Source organism: Camellia sinensis, chromosome 9 (genome assembly GCF_055761805.1).
Source record: "Camellia sinensis isolate YWXY chromosome 9, ASM5576180v1, whole genome shotgun sequence".
Lineage (NCBI taxonomy): Eukaryota > Viridiplantae > Streptophyta > Magnoliopsida > Ericales > Theaceae > Camellia > Camellia sinensis.
Window position 1 is genome coordinate 8,824,818 of NC_138969.1, and position 20,353 is coordinate 8,845,170.

Sequence of the window (20,353 nt, forward strand, 5' to 3'; positions counted from 1 at the left end):
TATTCTCTAGCAATGATCTTTACCCAACACTACCCAAAAAAAAAAAAAAAAAAAACTCTTGACTGCATGGTCGTGCCAATCATAGTCAATTTTCAACAAATTTAAGAGATCTCAAAAGGGTTTTAAACCCAAAAAAAAAAAAAAAAAAAAAAAAAATTATAGGGAAAATTTCACTTTTGTTACTCCCTTGTGGTTTGGCCCATGTGCACATAACTGTTGTCATTTGAAAATAAGCACATAATCCTGTGTAATTTGTAAACTAAGGTCCATTGTTAAGTCCGTTAATGGCTTAAGCAAAATAACTAAAATACCCTTGTAGATAAGTAGCTTCATTATATAAACTAGAGACATTTTTGTTATTTTTTAAGAGGCAAAATTCAGTTTACTTCATGTGTGGGGTTTATCCAGACATTTGGAAATGAACACATAATTCCTTTTAAGTCCTGGCATTTACACGTGCGTTAACTAGGCCGAAATGCCTATTGGTGTACTCTTTAGTGCATGAACTCCAAAGTGTTATCTGCTTATGGAGTAAACTGCACATGGAGTAAAGCACAATGGGTAAAGAAATTTGCCCAAAACTATGTTATAGTTTGTGTTTATGGGAAATCAACAGAATGGGGGGTGGGAAAATCAACAAAATTCCCATAAAGCATTAGGGTTTTTGTTTCATTTTTTTCGGGAACAATAAAAAATAAAAAATAAAAAACCCTAGTTTCCATAATCACACAGAATTCCAATTAACAAACATTGAAAAGAAACAATCACATCACACGTATATATATATATATATCTAATTTCTCATCGATCTGGAGATATTATCGAAAATCATAAATGAATTACCTTTTGGATTGAAGCAAAAGAGAGTTCTGGAAATAGAAGCAGAGAATCTGAGAAAACAACAAGTAGAAAATCACGAGACGTTGGATACAAAATTGAAGATACAATCGCATATTAGAGAGAGGGAGAGAGAGAGGGATATACATACCTGGGGGAGATATGGATAATTATCGCCAAGCAAAGTGAATAGAAGTAGTAACAATGGAGGAAGTGTGGTTTTAGAGAAGATACCTGCTGGTGGTGGTGGTGTGTTTCTTGTGTAGAGGGAAAGCTACCGGTAAGTAGTGTGTTTCTTGTGTAGATTACCAGTAGCTTTCCCTCTACACAAGAAACACACCAGCAGCAGCAGCAGGTATCTTCTCTAAAACCACACTTCCTCCATCGTTACTACTTCTATTCACTTTGCTTGGCGATAATTCTCCATATCTCCCCCAGGCATGTATATCCTTCTCTCTCTCTCTAATATGCGATTGTATCTTCAATTTTGTATCCAATGTCTCGTGATTTTCTACATGTTTTCTCAGATTCTCTGCTTCTATTTCCAGATCTCTCTTTCGCTTCAATCCAAAAGGTAATTCATTTATGATTTTCGATAATGTCTCCAGATCGATGAGAAATTAGATATATATATATATATATATATATATATATATATGTGATGTGATTGTTTCTTTTCAATGTTTGTTAACTGGAATTCCGCGTGATTATGGAAACTGGGGTCTTTCATTTTTTATTTTTTATTGTTCCCAAAAAAAATGAAACAAAAAGCCTAATGCTTTTATGAGAATTTTGTTGATTTCCCATAAACACGAACTATAATATAGTTTTGGGAAAATTTCTTTACCCATTGTGCTTTACTTCATGTGCAGTTTACTCCATAAGCAGATAACACTTTGGAGTTCATGCGCTAAAGTGCACACCAATAGGCATTTCGGCCTAGTTAGCGCACGTGTAAATGCCAGGACTTAAAAGGAATTATGTGTTCATTTCCAAATGTCTGGATAAACCCCCCACATGAAGTAAACTGAATTTTGCCTCTTAAAAAATAACAAAAATGTCTCTGGTTTATATAATGAAGCTACTTATCTACAAGGGTATTTTAGTTATTTTGCTTAAGCCATTAACAGACTTAACAATGGACCTTAGTTTACAAATTACACAGGATTATGTGCTTATTTTCAAATGACAACAGTTATGTGCACATGGGCCAAACCACAAGGGAGTAACTAAAGTGAAATTTGCCCTATAGTTTTTTTTTTTTTTTTTTTTTTTTTTTTTTTTTTGGGTTTAAAACCCTTTTGAGATCTCTTAAATTTGTTGAAAATTGACTATGATTGGCACGACCACGTAGTCAAGAGTTTTTTTTTTGGGGGGTAGTGTTGGGTAAAGATCATTGCTAGAGGATAGTTGTAATTTACTTCTTTTTATTATAAATAAATAAATTTGTTAAGATTCCATGACACAAAATTATTATTTCTAAAACAATTGTCTCTAGTTTCTGTTTGTGTCCACAAAATAAATAAAGAGATAAAGAAATGTGCTTAAAAGAACCAAACTTTCAAATACTAGATCAGGATTTTCATTCCTATCAGAACATATCTTATGGTATTTAGTTGTCCTGTCGAACAGTCCTAAATTGGCTAATGATATTAAGTTTTATTATCCATTAGCTTCAATTGAGGTCTAAAAGTTTGCTTTATGAGTTTAATAATTTTGTCGGATTTTTCATTTTTTTTTTCTCCTGGCGTTTTCAGTCAGCATAGAAGCTGCTTAACCCCTTTGTTTCTTTCTTTCTTCTTCTTTTTTTTCTTCCTCTTTTTCATCTTGCTAAGGTTATTTTTTTTCCTTAGTAAAATCATTCATATCATTGCCACTTTAAGGAATAACTAGAAATTTGGTTTTTGTATTTTCAATTGGATTCTTTGTATATGATCTCAAAATGGAGATGATAAAGAATGTAACAAAATTGTGTTTTCCAGTTCTATATTTATCCTTCAATGGTCGCTTTTATTTCCTTTAATTTTCCATCTGTTAAAACATATGCCCTTGCCAACTAACTTTTTTCAACTTTCATCCTCCCCAGCCTAAGTTTTGCAACAAATCAAATATGATGTTAGGATTAAATCTTCTCTGCTTCATGGAGTCTAAGCCTTCTGCTTCTAATATTTCGATTTGTAGAATTTGGACAATCTCCTAGTATGTTTTTGAGTATTAACTCTTAGATTTAATGATTGTAGAGTTTTTCATTCTCTTGTAATGGAAGGTACGCCTTTCCTGTTTGTGTACTTCTCTGTTTTTGGTTATAACTCACTTTCCAACTTTCATCCTCCCCTACTGTTGGTAGACTTAAAAAGATGGACTCTGCAGAGAGCAGGATGACATAAAAAGATGTCCACAGTGGCAGCTTGAGTATTCTTTTTGATGAGATGACAAGTGGGAATCATGGATTGTAATGATAAGCTAAAGATTTGTGTTTTTTTCCTTTGATCAATAGGGTAAGACTGGTTGGTTTGAGAAAATGGATTATGCCCTTTTATGTGAGAAACTTGTTGGCCTCAAAATGAAATAGTAGGCTAGTTACAAAAGATTTTATATATTTGGAGGAATTTCATTTACTTTGGAGAAATGAATTCTGGTGAGAATGTTTCTACTCATTGAGTGGCTTTTTATTTTTTTGGGATAAATAAAGGTGATATGTATAGGACAAAAGGAATGTAAATTGTTTACAAAATAAAATATATCACAAGCTATACATCAAAAACCTATTCAAAAGCCTCTACAAAATCCAAAATTTGGTCTAAGGATGGAGAAACCAACTCGTACAACCTGCTGTACAAAAGAGACAAAAATTTGTTTTAGTTTAGAAGTTCGGTCTTCTCTACCTTAAAAAGTTGTTTTCTTTCTCCACAAAAAACCAGAACTCTAATTATTGAGTGGCTAATTCACTAGAATTCGGTCACTCAAATAAAGTAAATATGAGACAGGACTTTCTCTCTTGGGGACAGATTCCATGGCATTTGTGATACAACAAACAACAGTATGTTTGCTAAATTCTTTTTTATTTTTTGAAATATGTTGTGGACCACTCTATATAATCTTTAGCTTGGCAAGGACAAAAGGAAAACTGATGATATTCATGTAGAATTTTTATGCTAAATAAAATCTGACACAACTTTTTTTTCAATATTGCATAACATGCTGGATGCTGGTTGCCTGTCACATCTTAGGTTGGTTTCTGTGCAGAACCTAGTTTGTGTTTGCCTATATTCTTGTAGTTGATGAAAATACGAGTGCATCATCTCATTGATGTTCATTTTCCCCCCTTAAGTTTGTGAGTGGATACTTTCTTATTATTTTTGAAAATCTGCTTTAATTTTAGTTCCAAGATTATGAAGCTTGTTAGCTATGATGCACGGACACCTCCTCGAGGCTTGTGTACGAGTGTTGGACACAGACACGCTATGGACATGTGTCTGACACTCTCCTTACGTGTCCTCTTGTTTTTTTTTTGGAATTTTCCAGTCGGACACGCGGTGGACACGTGATGACACGTTTCAGACACGCGAGGTGGATCGAAGAAGCAAACTTGTTGGAGAGGAGAGAGACAGAAAGAGAGACAAATCGAGGGAGGAGAGAGATCAAGAGAAGAGATTGAGAGAAAGAGAGACAGATCGAGGGAAAAAGAGACGGATTGAGGGAAGAGATCGAGAGAAAGAGAGATAGATCAAGGGAAAGAGAGAGACAGATCGAGGGAAAGAAATAGACAGAAACCCTATAGCGATCCCGGTTTTTCCTTCCTTTGTATACTGTATTCTGGACTTGGTTCCGTGGACTTGTTTTTGTATCATTATCACTTCTAGCCTTTCCTCTTTGTATTTGAATCTTGGGTTGTGATGGGCAGGTTTGAAACAGGTTGGTTGCACTTTGAAACCAAAAGGTGATGTCCAGTTTTTGGCCTTCACGCTTGAGCGAAAGTTTTAACGCTCGAGCAGGCTCTTCGTTGTTGCTTATCCGCTCGAGCGGGAGTTTTGATGCTCGAGCGTGTTTTTCCATCTCCTAGTACTTTACTCTGCAGTCCCTCCTCTCGAGCGGAGAGTTTGGCGCTCGAGCGGGTACCATCGCCGACAAAACTTCTGGAAGTGTGCAATCGACGCTCGAGCGGCTCTTTTCACGCTCAAGCGTGAGTCTGTGTCTGACGCTCGAGCGGGGATTTTCACGCTCGAGCGGGGAGTCGACTAGATCAGTCCGAGATTTCACTTTTTGGATCACTTTTTGACCTACTTTTCTTTCTTAACTTTTAGAAAACCGCCCCTTGAGAGTCTCTCTCTCTTTCTCTCTCTCTAAACCTGCCTTCTCTCTAAAAATTGATCTACCTAGGGTGAGTATCTAACCTTGGTCCTTTATTAAAAAGATAGAGTGAGTCAAGGGCTTTCATTCAATCTGAACGTTTGGTGGTTTGGAGCACTTTGGAATTTGGGTATTCATCTTCGTCTTCTCCATTCGGGTTATTTTCTTCGAGGTAGGGATTTCCTACTCCATCCTATAAGTTTTGTTCTAAGTTTTGGTATTTTGATATGTTGGGAGTACTTTGGTAATTTTGGGAAAAACCCTAGTTGTATTAATAAATTAATTTGTATAATTAATTTAAGGAAATTGGGGAAATTGGTTAAATGCATGAAATTGAGGAATTCATTGATTAAATGGTGTAGTTGGATAATTAAAATCACTCGCCTATTGAATTGTTGATATATTTATTTCCAGTCTAGAAATAACTGTTTTGGGCTATCGGTGGAGGATAGTCGTGTTTATTGTAGACATTGCATGTGGATTAGGGAAAATTGAAACTAATCAATTTGTTTAAGTCATAAAATTTAGACTATTGAATTAATACAGAAAATACATGTATTGATTGAGCATTGCATATGCATATTGTTTGGGAGGAGATAGGGGATGTACTCCACGATTTAGGGGAAGATAGGGGATGGACCTCTAAACCGGATTTTTGTTTGGGAGGAGATAGGGGATGGACTCCATTAGCATCACTATTATGTGTGCTTATTATATTGAAGTGTTTTTACATGTTATTGATACAGCACTAAAATGTGTATCAAATGAGAAGTACGAAGTGTTTTGATATGAGCCTGAGTCTCATCTGTGTTGTTGATATTGGAAGTAATGTGAATGTGATATATAGTTCACTGTTGTAAGTTTGGCCAGGTTCTGAGCCATATTGATAATAATGGGAATTGAAACATGTCATAGACATTAGTGTCATGAGACAGTATCAAGTTATAATTGACTATCTTGGTTAACCATCTATTGAATGCTATAGCTTTATCCAATGCTTATATTTGGTTTAGTATTTTTCTACTGGGCTGTGGCTCACCCTTTATGGGAACATCATTTTCAGGTTCAGGTGATAAGCTACCTCCAAGGATTTAGCTTGGAAGGAATTGGAGTTGAAGACTCTGTTTAGTTTAGTTGTTATTTATTTATTTGATATTACATGTAAACATTCAAGCCTAGGGCTTTATTTGTATTTGAGTTAGAACTCATATTCTGTGTCCAAGTGTTGGCTTGGAAAGATGTTAGCCCGTAGGGCATTTAATTTGATGTTACATGAGACGCTTTTTTTTAGTAATACTCTGATGAATGAATTAATGAATCGTTTTCTTTAAATATTGCATGTCAATGATATATATATATAATGGGTTAATTTTGAGGGCGTTACAACTTGGTATCAGAGCGTACCGGGTTTGAATACTTTGGGTACGTGGGAAGTGATTAGTATCACAATGGGTTCGTCTCGTTTGATAGAGACTTAGTGTAATGTTATATGCTTATGTGATAACATGTTTATGTGACTATCTGGGTATGGAATGTAGTTCTTAGGATGTTGATTGGACCCTTGAGTTTCTAGTAGTCTTGTTGGAAAGGCACTTGATCAATGCTGCTTCCAACAGGAACTATAGTAACGCTTCGGAACTATCATCATCCGGGAATGAAGTTCGTAGGTGCTTATGTGATTATGTGCTTATGTGGAATGAATTATTGTTGTCCAATGTATTAGGACGCGAGTGTTTAGCTTCGGCACATTTATTAATGTGCTAACGTCTTTGTTTCCTTTATTAGGATGTCAGGACAAGGACGAGGACGCGGTAGGCGTGGTAGGCTGGGTAGGCAGGAGGTGCCTGTGCCAGAGGAGATTCCTACAGTACAGGAGGGAGTTGGCCAGGCCAATGTGGCCGAGCCAGTAGGCCAGCAGGCTATGGGCGCTTTAGCTCGAGAAATAGCAGGGGCATTCAGGGAGTCAGTAGGCATTCTCAGAGCTGAGAATCAAGCTCGGGTTGTTGTTGCGGATGCAGGACCTTCCTTTCTGAAGAGGGAGTTTTTCCGGTCTAACCCGGATGAATTTGTGGGTGATCCTAAAGAGCCGCTTAAGGCAGATGAATGGCTCGAACAGACAACGAAGACGTTTGAGATGCTTGGCATCGAAGACGAGGGGTTGAAAGTGACCTTGGCATCTTTCCAGCTGAAGGGGGATGCGGGTCAGTGGTGGAAGTTCACTAAGGGTCGTATAGGAGGTACATGGGAGGCTTGTAAATGCTTTCCAGGAGAGGTTCTTATCTCCAACAGTTAGGGAGAAGCTGAGAGACCAGTTCTGCCAGCTTAAGCAGTCGAGTTCTTCAGTGGCCGAGTTTGAGGCTGCATTTACTAGCTTGTCCAGGTTTGCACCTGAGTTAGTGGCGTTTGAGGAACACCGTTGTATCGAGTTTGAGAAGAAGTTGAGGCGTGGTCTCAAGCTGCGAGTTGGGGGAACTATGATTCGGGATTATGGGCGTATGGTTGATGCTGCGGCCCACATGGAAATCATGATGCAGGAGGAGGAGGAAGGACAGAAGGGCTCCAAGAGAAGTCAGGATGGTCAGAGTGATGGTAGGAGACAGAAGGGTTTTAATCCTCAGCAGTCTCAGGGTAGCCTTTTTAGATCGACTTTTCCTGTGCTGAGTGCTAGTTCGGGGAAAGGCAGTCAGGGAGACATTATCTGTTTCAAGTGTGGCCAGCTGGGCCACAAGTCTCCAGTTTGTCCTCAGAGGGGAGGAGTGCAGAGAGCAGCATCATCTTCGGCTCGATCTCAGAGCTAGAGTCAGGGTAGAGGCCAGCCACTCTCGTGTTATCAATGTGGTCAGCCAGGGCATATGAAGAGGTATTGCCCGCAGTTGAGTGGCACACCTGGTGCATCTGGTTTGAGGCAGATTCAGAGTCATCAGCCAGCACAGTCGGGTCAGGCCTCGAGGGCCAATCAGGGGGCTTCATCGTCCCAGTCGGTGCAGCAATCTTATGCTCCTAGGGGTGAGCAGGTTGATCAGAGGTCGTCTGGGCGCGTGTACGCTGTTACCGCGCAGGATCTTGTGCCGGCACCATCAGTTGTAAGAGGTACCTTCTTGTTTTGCAACTCGGTTGCTAGTGTTTTGATTGATACAGGTGCATCTCATTCCTTTGTGTCTGCTGCATTTGCATCTGTTTTGGAGTTGGAGTTAGCACAGTTAGCATCTCCTATTTGTGTAGTGTCACCTCTTGGGGGTGAGTTGATCTTGAAACAAGGTGTTAGGGGTTGTGTTATAGAGGTCGACTATCATAGGCTTCCGTTTCCTTTTGTGGTTATGCCCATGAAGGGCTTCGATGTTATTTTGGGTATGGACTGGTTATCGTCATACCGGGCAGTTATTGATTGCTACCACCAGAGGGTCACTTGTTGTACCGTGAGCGGGGAATGTTTTCATTTTCTGGGGGACCGGGTTGGTAGTGTTTTGCCACCGGGGTATGATTCGCGAGGGCGGAGTGAGCTTAGTGGTTTACTTGCTAGCTTTTTGAGTAGTGAGTGTGATGAGACCCAGATTGTGTTGCCACGGGTGGTTTGTGAGTACTCGGATGTCTTTCCCGAAGACCTTGTTGGTTTGCCACCTCACAGAGAGATTGAGTTCTCTATTGACTTAGTGCCCGGCACGGCGCCGATTTCTATGTCACCTTATCGTTTTGCCCCAATCGAGTTAGTTGAGTTGAAGATCCAACTCCAGGAGTTGCTAGATAAGGGCTTTATACGTCCTAGTGTTTCACCATGGGGAGCACCGGCCCTCTTTGTTAAAAAGAAAGGTGGTGCTTTGAGACTTTGTATAGATTACCAGAAATTGAATCGGGCTACGGTTAAGAATAAGTACCCTATGCCTCGTATAGATGATCTGTTCGATCAGTTGAAGGGTTCCCATTGTTTCTCAAAGATAGACTTGAGATCGGGTTATCATCAGTTAAGATTCAGGGAGGAGGATATTCCGAAGACGGCATTCCGTACGCGGTATGGTCACTATGAGTTTTTGGTGATGCCATTTGGGCTCACCAATGCACCGGCAGTTTTTATGGATTTGATGAACCGGATATTCCGGGAATTTTTAGATCGTTTTGTAGTCGTCTTCGTGGATGACATCCTTATCTATTCACCTTCTGAGGAGAAGCACAAGGAACACTTGAGAGTGGTGCTTGAGTTACTTAGAGCCCATAAGCTTTATGCTAAGTTTGGGAAGTGTGAATTCTGGCTAGAAGAGGTCAAGTTCTTAGGCCATGTAGTTTCTGGGGAAGGAGTGTCTGTTGATACATCCAAGACTGAGGCAGTGCAAGATTGGGCACAGCCTAAGAGTGTGTTTGAGATTCGCAGTTTTTTGGGGTTAGCTAGGTATTATCGCCGGTTTGTGAAGGATTTCTCCAGGTTAGCTTCACCTTTGACTAGTTTGACTCGGAAGGGAGTTAAGTTTGTATGGAGTGAGACTTGTGAAAAGTCGTTCCAGGAGTTGAAAGTTAGACTGACCACTGCTCCAGTCTTGATTATTCCGGAGAAAGGGTTGGGTTATGCAGTCTATTGTGACGCCTCACGAGAGGGTCTGGGTTGTGTGTTGATGCAAGAAGGGAAAGTGGTTGCCTATGGCTCACGTCAGTTGAAAATTCACGAGAAGAATTACCCTACACATGATTTAGAGTTAGCAGCTGTGATATTTGCCTTGAAGATTTGGAGGCATTATCTTTATGGTGAGAGGTTCGAGGTATTCTCGGATCATAAGAGTCTGAAATATCTGTTCACACAAAAAGACTTGAACTTGAGGCAGAGGAGGTGGATGGAGTTCATTGAGGATTATGACTTCGAGTTGCATTATCATCCGGGAAAGGCCAATGTGGTGGCCGACGCCCTTAGCAGGAAACCTGTTGGTGACATAGCTAGTATAGCCATTCAGGAGTGGAAGATGTTGGGTGCACTTGGGGAGTTCGATTTACTTCTGAGCGAATCCGTTGAGGCTGCGGCCTTGTTTTCTGTTGTTGCACAGCCTACACTTGTGACTCGAGTGTTAGAGGCTCAGGGGGGTGACCTTGAGGTAGAATCCCTCCGTGAGAAGATTTCCAGTGGGAAGGTTGAGAAGGGTTTGACGGTGTATTCCGACCTCAGTGTGAGATACCGAGACCGTCTGTTTGTGCCGGAGTCTTGTCGAGAGGAGGTACTCCGAGAGTTCCATCATTCACGCCTTGCGGTGCATCCGGGAGGCACTAAGATGTATCGGGATTTAGGTCGCCAGTTTTGGTGGCGAGGTATGAAGAGAGATGTGGCAGCTTTCGTGTCTAGGTGCCTTACTTGTCAGCAAGTGAAGGCCGAGCATCAGAGGCCAGCGGGTTTGTTACAACCCTTGCCTATTGCCGAGTGGAAGTAGGAGCATGTCACTATGGACTTCGTTGTAGGCCTTCCGAGGACTCAGCGGGGTAGTGACGCCATTTGGGTAGTTGTGGACCGGTTGACTAAGTCGGCGCACTTCATTCCTATGCGCGTGAGAGATTCGGTAGACCATCTTGCCGACTTGTATATTCGAGACATAGTGAGATTGCACGGGGTCCCAGTGACGATCGTCTCAGATAGAGATCCTCGTTTTACTGCCAGATTGTGGCAGAGCTTGCAGAGTGCCTTAGGCACTAAGTTGACCTTTAGCACAGCTTATCATCCTCAGACTGATGGGCAATCCGAGCGTACTATTCAGATCCTTGAGGATATGCTTCGGGGTTGTGTTCTTGACTTTAGCGGGTCGTGGGAGAGGCACTTGCCATTAGTGGAGTTTGCTTACAACAACAGTTTCCAGTCTAGTATCGGTATGGCACCATTTGAGGCCTTGTACGGCCGACCGTGTAGGTCTCCAGTTTGCTGGGCCGAGGTGGGCGACGCACCTTTGCTGGGTCCGGAATTGGTAAGGGAAACGACGGAGAAAGTTGAGCTTATCCGTTGGAGGCTTGTTACAGCCCAGAGTCGTCAGAAATCTTATGCCGACCGTAGGAGGAGACCTTTGGTGTTTGAGGTGGGTGATCATGTCTTTCTGAAGATATCACCTAGGCGGGGATTAATGAGGTTCGGGAAAAGCGGGAAGTTGTCCCCTCGATTTATTGGCCCTTTTGAGATCCTTGAGAGGATTGGCGAGGCTGCTTATCGTTTAGCTTTGCCGCCGTAGTTATCCGGAGTACATAACGTGTTTCATGTGAGTATGCTCCGGAAGTATGAGCCGGATCCATCGCATGTATTGGATTGGACCGACTTAGAGGTACATGAGGATGTCTCGTATGAGGGGAGACCGGTTCGGGTCTTGGATAGACGGGATCAAATTTTGCAAGGCAAGACCATCCCTTTGGTAAAGGTTTTGTGGAAACATCACGGGGTGGAGGAAGCTACTTGGGAACGCGAGTTGGAGGTCCGAGAGAAATATCTGGATCTATTTGTAGATGCTTGAGCATATGTTGCTTAATTTGTTGTAATATTGCACCTTAAGCGTATTGAGTATAACTTAAGTTGTGAAACATAGCTTATGTTTTGGTTAATGGAAGTTTAGTGTAACACTGCATATGTTAAATGTGTGGTAGAATTAGAGTTGTATCATGAGATTGAATATGATATGGAAATGGGAATCACATGTATTGAAAACTGTTAAATTTAAAAAAAAAAAAAATTTCTTGTACCTAATTTCGGGGACGAAATTCTTTAAGGGGGGGAGGTTATAGCGATCCCGGTTTTTCCTTCCTTTGTATACTGTATTCTGGACTTGGTTCCATGGACTTGTTTTTGTATCATTATCACTTCTAGCCTTTCCTCTTTGTATTTGAATCTTGGGTTGTGATGGGCAGGTTTGAAACAGGTTGGTTGCACTTTGAAACCAAAAGGTGATGTCCAGTTTTTGGCCTTCACGCTCGAGCGGAAGTTTTAACGCTCGAGCGGGCTCTTCGTTGTTGCTTATCCGCTCGAGCGGGAGTTTTGACGCTCGAGCGTGTTTTTCCATCTCACAGTACTTTACTCTGCAGTCCCTCCTCTTGAGCGGAGAGTTTGGCGCTCGAGCGGGTACCATCGCCTGCAAAACTTCTGGAAGTGTGCAATCGACGCTCGAGCGGCTCTTTTCACGCTCAAGCGTGAGTCTGTGTCTGACGCTCGAGCGGGGAGTCGACTACATCAGTCCGAGATTTCACTTTTTGGATCACTTTTTGACCTACTTTTCTTTCTTAACTTTTAGAAAACTGCCCCTTGAGAGTCTCTCTCTCTTTCTCTCTCTCTCTAAACCTGCTTTCTCTCTAAAAATTGATCTACCTGGGGTGAGTATCTAACCTTGGTCCTTTATTAAAAAGATAGAGTGAGTCAAGGGCTTTCATTCAATCTGAACGTTTGGTGGTTTGGAGCACTTTGGAATTTGGGTATTCATCTTCGTCTTCTCCATTCGGGTTATTTTCTTCGAGGTAGGGATTTCCTACTCCATCGTATAAGTTTTGTTATAAGTTTTGGTATTTTGATATGTTGGGAGTACTTTGGTAATTTTGAGAAAAACCCTAGTTGTATTAATAAATTAATTTGTATAATTAATTTAAGGAAATTGGGGAAATTGGTTAAATGCATGAAATTGAGGAATTCATTGATTAAATGGTGTAGTTGGATAATTAAAATCACTCGCCTATTGAATTGTTGATATATTTATTTCCAGTCTAGAAATAACTGTTTTGGGCTATCGGTGGAGGATAGTCGTGTTTGTTGTAGACATTGCATGTGGATTAGGGAAAATTGAAACTAATCAATTTGTTTAAGTCATAAAATTTAGACTATTGAATTAATACAGAAAATACATGTATTGATTGAGCATTGCATATGCATATTGTTTGGGAGGAGATAGGGGATGTACTCCACGGTTTAGGGGAAGATAGGGGATGGACCTCTAAACCGGATTTTTGTTTGGGAGGAGATAGGGGATGGACTCCATTAGCATCACTATTATGTGCGCTTATTATATTGAAGTGTTTTTACATGTTATTGATACAGCACTAAAATGTGTATCAAATGAGAAGTACGAAGTGTTTTGATATGAGCCTGAGTCTCATCTGTGTTGTTGATATTGGAAGTAATGTGAATGTGATATATAGTTCACTGTTGTAAGTTTGGCTAGGTTCTGAGCCATATTGATAATAATGGGAATTGAAACATGTCATAGACATTAGTGTCATGAGACAATATCAAGTTATAATTGACTATCTTGGTTAACCATCTATTGAATGCTATAGCTTTATCCAATGCTTATATTTGGTTTAGTATTTTTCTACTGGGCTGTGGCTCACCCTTTATGGGAACATCATTTTCAGGTTCAGGTGATAAGCTACCTCCAAGGATTTAGCTTGGAAGGAATTGGAGTTGAAGACTCTGTTTAGTTTAGTTGTTATTTATTTATTTGATATTACATGTAAACATTCAAGCCTAGGGCTTTATTTGTATTTGAGTTAGAACTCATATTCTGTGTCCAAGTGTTGGCTTGGAAAGATGTTAGCCCGTAAGGCATTTAATTTGATGTTACATGTAACGCTTTTTTTTAGTAATACTCTGATGAATGAATTAATGAATCGTTTTCTTTAAATATTGCATGTCAATGATATATATATAATGGGTTAATTTTGAGGGCGTTACAAACCCTAACCTGTTTTGCGCTTGGTCTTCGCTGTTCTTCTTGTTTTCGTCTTCTGTATTCTTCTTCTTCTCTTCGTTTTCTCCTCCTCCTCCTCCCTCTTTTGATTCTGTCTCTCTCTCCTCTCTTTCGTTTTTATTTTCATTTTTTTTACTGATGTCTCTTTCCCTCCCTTTGTTTTCTTTTATTATTATTATTTTTTTATATCCATGTTTTTGTTGAACCTAAAATTTATAAAACAAATTATTTTTATTTAAAAAAAAATCAATTTTATTAAAAAATTTAGGTAATGTGTTTATTAATTTTATTATTATTGTAATTTTATAAGAACCAATGTTTTTTTTAAAAAAAATTTAGATATATAATAAATAAATAAAATTATATATATTAAATGTGTCCCCAGCGTGTCGTATCCTCCAGTTTTTGAAAATTTCCGTGTCCGTGTTGTGTCTGTGTCTAAGTCGTGTCTTGTGTCCGTGCATCATAGTTTGTTGGGAAAAGGTGATAAAGGGTTTTGATCCCCCATAGTGGAATGCCTAGTAAATTGTTTTGCACCCAAAGGAAACAATAAAACATTGTCTAATTGTTTATCATAATTTTGATGACGGGGTGATTCTGGTGACTAAAGTTACAGAGTTTGGGAGCTCGCACTCATATTTGTTAGAACTTGCAGTTGAACTTCTATATCATTCTGTAGGTTTATACATATTGTGTGTGAGTATTAAATTATGATAGTGGTTTTTCTCTCAGTTCCTGATATGTCACTTCATATAAGGGCTGTGAGCGATATTGGTCTCTAGAGGATATAGTCGCATAACGTCCATGAATTCTGATAAGTATAATGTTTGTAGTCATGTTTTGCCAAATTTTGCAAATTCTGAACTGACATTTATCTTAAAATTTTCAGATAAAAAAATTCATTACTCTAGTATTTCAGAACTAGAAATTCAATGCTAAAAAATTTCAGCTTGATCAAACTAGCTCTCCTTTAATTTAAACTTAGTTACTTTCAATGGTCAATACAATAGTCTTATTAAGCATTTTAATTTCCCATTGAAAGAGGATAATCTAATATTTTCTCTAGAAAAGGGCACTCTCATCATAAAGAAAAGAATATATTAGATACACTGTCAAAACATTTTAAATGATAGTTCTTCCCATCCTTGATTTCTGCTTGGTTGCTATGGAATTCATTACATGGAATCAATATTATCCTGCATCTATAAAATAAATCTTCAATGACACCATTTTTTTTTTTTTTTTTTTTTTTCTGTCTAACTAATCTACTGAGATTCCACTCTTGTATTATACGTTAGATGTCTCGAAGGTATGACAGCCGCACAACAATCTTCTCTCCAGAAGGTCGTCTGTACCAGGTTGAATATGCAATGGAAGCAATTGGAAATGCTGGGACTGCCATAGGGATACTATCAAAAGATGGGGTCGTACTGGTTGGAGAAAAGAAAGTCACTTCCAAACTCCTACAGACCTCAACATCCACCGAGAAAATGTACAAGATTGATGACCATGTTGCATGTGCCGTGGCTGGAATCATGTCTGATGCCAACATCCTCATCAACACAGCCCGGGTCCAAGCTCAGCGCTACACGTATGCTTACCAAGAACCAATGCCAGTTGAACAGTTGGTTCAATCTCTATGTGACACCAAACAAGGATACACACAATTCGGTGGGCTTCGACCATTTGGTGTATCATTTTTGTTTGCGGGATGGGATAAGAACTACGAGTTTCAGCTTTACATGAGCGACCCGAGTGGAAACTATGGTGGTTGGAAGGCTGCGGCAATTGGTGCTAACAACCAGGCTGCGCAGTCGATGCTTAAGCAGGATTACAAGGATGATATCACAAGAGAAGAGGCGGTACAGCTTGTGCTGAAGGTGCTCAGTAGGACTATGGACAGCACCAGTCTTACTTCGGATAAGCTTGAACTGGCTGAGGTTTTCCTCTCTTCGGGGAAAGTGAAGTACCAGGTTAGCTCTCCCGAATCTCTTAGTAAGTTGTTGGTGAGCTTTGGGTTGACCCAACCCGCCGCGGAGGCGTCATGAATTATTGTTATCTTGATTCAGACCTATGTTTCTGGACTAGTTTGAGATCTTACAAAGACATGATGTGTTGTGTTGATCTGATACAATTGTTATTTTTATGTTAGAAGCAGTGATTCTTATTCATGTATTGAAACCCTATATGGTTCATTTGCAGCTTTCTTGGATTATCTGTTTGGGCCAATTCTTCTCTTGACATGCTCTGTCTTTCAATGATTTTGAGAATTTTTGCTTAAAAATCAAGTTATGCTTCATTTTCCCAGACATTATGCGAGTCATTTTTTAACTTGTACTGAATTTTTAATGTGCTACAAAGCAAACGATATTTGACATATTCTTTAGCTTAAGTTTTCAATCTAGATTAAATTGGACAAATCAATTACTTAAAAAATGTCTACTAACAGATACATAAGCCAATAACTTTTTCATCAGGACAAGTTTTCTTTTAAAACATATCTTACCAAAATAAGATCTCAAATTGACATCTTGATACACCGATTTACCATAATAATAAATAGACCCAATGGTGACTTCGCCATGGAAAGAGTCTTCCGTTCAGTCGCCCCTCTTGTCAGGAGCTTGTGCACTCCACGTCTTTTCCAAGCCCGATGAAGAAATTAAAAAAATAGGAAGTTCTTTGGGTTTCCTTCTTCTCATATGGGAGCTGAGACTAAAACAATTCATCCTACAAGGGGTACATCAGGGAAAGGATAGCAAATTCTTAAAAAAGGATGTTCCGTACTCGGTTCACAGATTCTTAAGCTCAATCTCAGGAATATCTTACCAAAAAATTATATACAAGATTTTACAAAATTCACAACAATACACTTTTCTTTTACTTTACTTCGCTTTAGTACCTTTTTCTTTTGAACAAAATTTTCACACAAAATTCTTCATAATGGGACGTAACCTAATTCTAAATACCAATGGTGACTCCACATATCAGAACTCCAAGGAGCCTAGGACCTCATTTAAGAATTAACTTTTTTTTAGTAATTTTTTGATTGTTTTTGTTAGATGAAAAAAAAGGTAAATATTTTGAGAATAATTTTTTTTAATTATATAAAAAATCGAGATGTTTATTTTATTTATTTATGGTGATGATTTGGCTCGATAATATTAAGGGGTTGTTTGGGGTGTCTTAAATAAGTGTATTTTTTGAATTTTTAGATTAAAAAGTAGAGGAAAAAAATGGTTGTTTGGGATAACTTTTTGACTTTTTAAAATTGAATAAATTAGTGTATAGGAGAAGATTGGGATAGAATAGGTTGTACGGTTCGATGAATTAAGGGACAGCGTGGGATATGTATAGGCTAGGAGATGGTTCTATGCTTTTCGGGCATTGAATTGGAGGTGTTCGGCCTGTGAGGGCCCACCACGGGTCCCGTTTTGCTAATCAAAATCGTTCAATGTGTAGAGCTTGTCGAGTACTATATGTTTGTAAAAAATCACATTGATCGGACATCGATAACTATCTGATCGGATTACTTTTTTTTTCAACCGTTAACTATAATGCCATCCATTTTTTATACAAAACTGATTTGATCATGTAATTAGCGATATCTGATCAACGTGATTTTTTATAAGCATATATAGTACTCGACGAGTTCTACACATTGAACGGTTCAGATTTTCAAAAAGGGACCCGTGGTAGGCCCCTACGGGTCCAACATTACCCTCCAACTTAAAGAATATATATATATATATATATATATATATGTACAAAAATTCAGTACCTATCAACTCGTTGATTTTTTGTATTAAAATATTGTGTAAATTAATTTTTTTTATATTTTTAATTTGTAAAGAATGATAACTTTTTAACTTTTTTAAATAACTTTTTGACTTTTTAAATTTTTCCTGGTATGTCAAACTAGGCCTTAGAATTGTTAAAGGGAAAGAAACTGAAGATAAATACAGCAGAAACTATTTGAAAACTTAATGAAACTTTATGAATTTATTTTAAGAGATTTATAGAAAATATAAACAAAAAACAAAAAATAAATCAGCTTGTTTGTTTCCAGTTTTCAGAAAATAATTTTCAAAAAATTTTACTTTTTTTTATTTTTTGTATTTTAATGTTTTCAATGATTTTTTTTTTAATTTTTAGACACACCTAACATAAATACACTTAAGAAGTATAATATTTGTGAAAAAAAGCTTTAAAAAATACACTAAATACCAAAAAATACAAAAAAAAAAAAACAAAAATTCAATACATTTTTGTATTTTTGTGTATTTATTAATTTTTTAAAATATTTTTTCACAAATATTTTACTATTTTAGATACATCTAAGTAAGCTGCATCTAAAAAAGTAAAAAAATTACTTCAAATTTTAAAAATATTCACTAAAAATACAAAAAAAATACAAAAAATAAAAAACTTAATTTTCAGAAAACTGAATTCAGAAAACTGAAACCAAACACACTGAATGGATTCTAAAAATATTTAAAAATATTATGGGAGAATGATTGAGAATATATTAGGAAAGCACACATGAACTTTTTTGGAGACTATTTGCAAAATTTACAAAACCTTGGAAAACATCTTATCTTATTATATAAGGAAAATGTTATTTCTAGTGAGAAGACTTGTGAGAGTTTCAAAGTCTCATACTAATTTTTTTTTTTTAATTTTAAACAGTTAAAAAAAATCTCTATTGGCTAGCTTTCATTTAATCATATAAAAAGAAAACTCTAAGAGAATTTCTAATGAGAAGGCGTGTGAAAGCTCCACAGTCTCGTACTAATGTTCTTAATTTTTTTAATTTTAAATAATTAAAAAAAACTCGATTAGCTAGCTTTCATTTAACCATATAAAAATAAAACTTTAATTAGTTTATGATTTATTTGATAATCCCACATCGAGCAAAGAAGGAAAAAGTGAGTTATTGCACTTATATAAAGTGAATCTTATATTCCCATTTAATATTATAGTGTTGTCCATGTTTCAATTTAATATAATTTAAATTTTAAAATAAAATTTAAAAGTTTTAATTAATTTTTGTGTAAGTTGGTTGGTCTTTTGACCTAACCAATTGAATTGAATCATTTTTTATTTGACTAATTCATTGGTTTAATTACAATTTTAGTGATTTTATCAAAATATAATGGTTTAGATTTGTTTGGTGGCGGTTGTGTCAAAATATAATAGTTAGATTTGTTTGATTCGAAATAAACTAAAGATTAATATGATTAAAAAATAAACGACTAAGATTGCTTGATTATAAATAACCCCTCCGCCTAAACAGTTGTTAACTTTTATTTTATAATCCCGCATCGAGAAAAGATAAAAAAAGTGAATTGTTTCACTTATATAAAGCAATATTTATACTCCTATTTAATATTGTAGTATCGTGCATGTTTCAATTTAAGAAAATTTAAATTTTAAAAGTAAAATAATATTTAAAAGTTTTAATTAATTAATTTTTGTATAAGTTAGTTGGTTTTTTGATCTAACCGATTAGTTTAAACCATTTTCGGATTGACTGATTCACCAGTTTAACCGCGATTTCTCATATTGATTTTCTTAACTTTAATCAATTAAAAAAATCTTCATTGACTAGCTTCCATTAAACCATATAAAAATAAAATTTTAATCAGTCTATGATTTATTTTACAATCTCATATCGGGAGAAGAAGGAAAAAGTGAATTTTTTAAATTTTATTGTGCATAGTTCAGTTCATGACAGTTTAAATTTTAAAATAAGAATTCTAATTAGTCTATGATTTATTTTTTAATCCAATATCTGGAGAAGAAAGAAAAAGTGAATTATTTCACTTATATAAAGTAAATCTTATACTTGCATTTAATATTTTAGTGTTGTGTATAGTTCAGTTCAACACAATTTAAATTTTAAAATAAAAATTCTAATTAGTCTATGATACGATTTATTTTATAATCTCACATCGAGAGAAGAAGGAAAAATTGAGTTCTTTCACTTATATAAAGTGAATCTTATACTCCCATATATATTATATAGGAGCTCCAAATTTTCAACATGAATTTTTATATTTTTAAATAATTAGAAACTTTCTATTGGTTAACCCAACTAAGAGAGAAAGAGAGAGGAAAAAAAATTCTAATTATCTTTTAAATATCCTGTAGAAAATCATGTCAATTAAAAACATAAAAAAATAAAAATGATCAATGCTTAAAAAAAGATCTATTAGTTAGTTCATTTATTATTATAACAATAAACTTTAATTATCTATACTTTATTTCAAAATTCAAAAACATGTACCCCACTTAATATGAGAAGTATTGATTTCTTCCCATATTTCCTTCCTAAAAATGATAAAAGACTTAAATCTTTAGAAACTCTAAACAACCTAAAAATCCAATGTAAGCAAACTCTATATTCAATCTCTTTCCCGAGGCCAACCAACTCTCTGCAAATCTATGTGTGTAAAAAGGTTAGTCTCTCTCAATGCTAATAGTCT

At 37.0% G+C, this 20,353-nt stretch overlaps 1 protein-coding gene across 1 annotated transcript in view; it reads left to right on the forward strand.

Annotated features, from left to right (window-relative positions):
* The window catches only part of LOC114284997 (proteasome subunit alpha type-4-like), a 55,671-nt gene extending 39,655 nt beyond the window's left edge, over window positions 1–16,016 (forward strand). Inside the window, exon 2 of the mRNA XM_082886068.1 lies at window positions 15,210–16,016. Within this exon, the coding sequence (XP_082742194.1) occupies window positions 15,210–15,913 (704 nt within the window). The 3' untranslated portion in view covers window positions 15,914–16,016. The remainder of the gene's footprint in view (window positions 1–15,209) is intronic.
* Window positions 16,017–20,353: the final 4,337 nt, after the last annotated feature.